General features: G+C 55.9%; 1 protein-coding gene across 1 annotated transcript; it reads left to right on the top strand.

The window, feature by feature from the left end:
• Positions 1–202: 202 nt before the first annotated feature.
• On the top strand, positions 203–1,162 carry OR10Q1 (olfactory receptor family 10 subfamily Q member 1). The gene has a single exon (XM_086679327.1). The coding sequence runs from the start codon at positions 203–205 to the stop codon at positions 1,160–1,162; it is 960 nt and encodes a 319-aa protein (XP_086535453.1).
• The last annotated feature ends 943 nt before the right edge of the window (positions 1,163–2,105 follow it).

Genomic DNA, 2,105 nt, shown 5'->3' on the forward strand with positions numbered 1-2,105 from the left:
ACTATCTATCCCATTTTTGAAGATTCCTTGGGAAAACACATACCGTAGCCTCTAGTGTGAATTCATCCCAAGCACTGAATTTGGAAACTGGATACTAAGTGCCAAATCAGAAATCAAATTTAAAATGTCTGCTTTTCTTCCCGGAATAAAAGAACTCAGCAAAGGAAGATCCGGCCCTTTCTGTCGCTCTCTTGCAGGGGACATGTTTGCCAGGAGCCCCGTCCTCAACCAGTCCGGCCCCACCGAGTTCGTGTTCCGCGCGTTCACCACCGTCCCCGAATTCCAGGCCCTTCTCTTCCTCCTCTTCCTCCTGCTCTACTTGATGATCCTTTGTGGCAACGCGGCCATCGTCTGGGCGGTGCGCACGCACAGCTCGCTGCACACCCCCATGTACTTCTTCCTGTGCAACCTGTCTTTCCTGGAAATCTGCTACACCTCTGTTGTGGTGCCTCTGATGCTTGCCAACCTTTGGGGCGCCCGGAAACCCATTCCGCTGGCTGGCCGTGGGGCCCAAATGTTCTTTTTCGTCGCCCTTGGCAGCGCTGACTGCTTCCTCTTGGCAATCATGGCATACGATCGCTACGTGGCCATCTGCCACCCGCTGCGCTACACCCTCATCATGACCCAGAAGCTGTGCGTCCGGATGGTGCTGTGCGCCCTGGGCCTGGCCCTCCTCCTCTCCCTGCAGCTCGCCTGCTTGATCTTCACCTTGCCCTTCTGCGGGCACCGCCGGGAAATCAACCACTTCCTGTGCGACGTGCCTCCCGTCCTGCGGCTGGCCTGCGCCGACATCCGCGTGCACCAGGCGGTGCTCTACGTGGTGGGCATCCTGGTGCTGACCGTCCCCTTCCTGCTTATCTGTGTGTCCTATGTGTTCATCGCCTCCGCCATCCTGCGCATCCGCTCCGCCGAGGGCCGCCGCCGGGCCTTCTCCACCTGCTCGTCGCACCTCACCGTGGTCCTGCTGCAGTATGGCTGTTGCAGCCTGGTCTACCTGCGTCCCCGCTCCAGCACCTCAGAGGACGAGGACCGCCAAATCGCCTTGGTCTACACCTTCGTCACCCCCTTACTCAACCCGCTGATTTACACCCTTAGGAACAAGGATGTCAAAGGTGCCCTGAGGAATGCCATCGCCAGTAAAGCAGCCTCGGACACCCGTTGAGGCTTAAGGGGCCTGGGGGTGGGTGTCTGTCAGTGGCCGTGATAATGGACTCTGAACAACGAATATGGAATTCTCATACTTACCTCCCCCACACTTTGCAGTTGACGTTTCTTTTTGCCATGTTGGCCCCATGTCCACAGTCTACTCATTTTCTTGAAGTGCTTGAATAAGATTTGAAAAATGTGGACAAAAACCTCAATGCAGGAGAGCTAGTCTGCGGGCCCTACTTTAAAGGTTCAGAGCTCAGTCGGGGCAATTGCTTCGTCAGGACCTCCCCCCCCCCCCGCCCCCCCACCATGCATGCTGGGACTAAAGCATCACAGACGTCCTGCCTGTTGAGAAGGCGATGATACTGAGGTATCCTGTGAACGACGCCTTCAGTTAGATGTGTTCCTACACACATAGATCTTACTAAGAGAAATACACTGTACTGTTGTTTTAGATACGAACGTGTGGCAAACAGAAGCTTATCTAATGCATCAATTTCCTTCCTTCCATACATCCCAATGGGTTGCCTTCATCGTTCTTCATTGTGCCAGGAAGCGGGCAGGAATTGGCATCCATTGACTGAGCAGGACGCCAGCGCTGCGGGTACAAGCCCTCCGTGCCCTTGTTGGCTTTCCTGCAGCTTTACTCTCCTTCCTCACCTCTTCCGGTGCCTTCTTAACGGCTACTGGTCGAAGACCCGCTCAGCAGTGGCGCCACTGGTCCTCCCACCGCGGCACGTCCTGCAGCCCCATGGTGGTTCCATCCTCCTGCACCTGCTCCCTGACCACAGGCAAACCCTGTAGAATTCGCTCCTCGGTGCCTTGCACAGCTGGCTTCATGCTGCCCAGCCTTCCTGAGGAACAACGAAGTAAAGAGGGATCCAAGGACAGTTCTTAACAGAAATTACCTGCTCCAGAACAGTTGGGGGCGGACACGACCTGTCAGGGAAGGGACT

Source organism: Puma concolor, chromosome D1 (assembly GCF_028749965.1).
Source record: "Puma concolor isolate L17-30 chromosome D1, mPumCon1.1.hap2, whole genome shotgun sequence".
Lineage (NCBI taxonomy): Eukaryota > Metazoa > Chordata > Mammalia > Carnivora > Felidae > Puma > Puma concolor.

Coding starts and splice junctions, on each gene's coding strand:
- OR10Q1 (XM_086679327.1), top strand. CDS start 203: ATGTTTGCCAGGAGCCCCGTCCTCAACCAGTCCGGCCCCACCGAGTTC.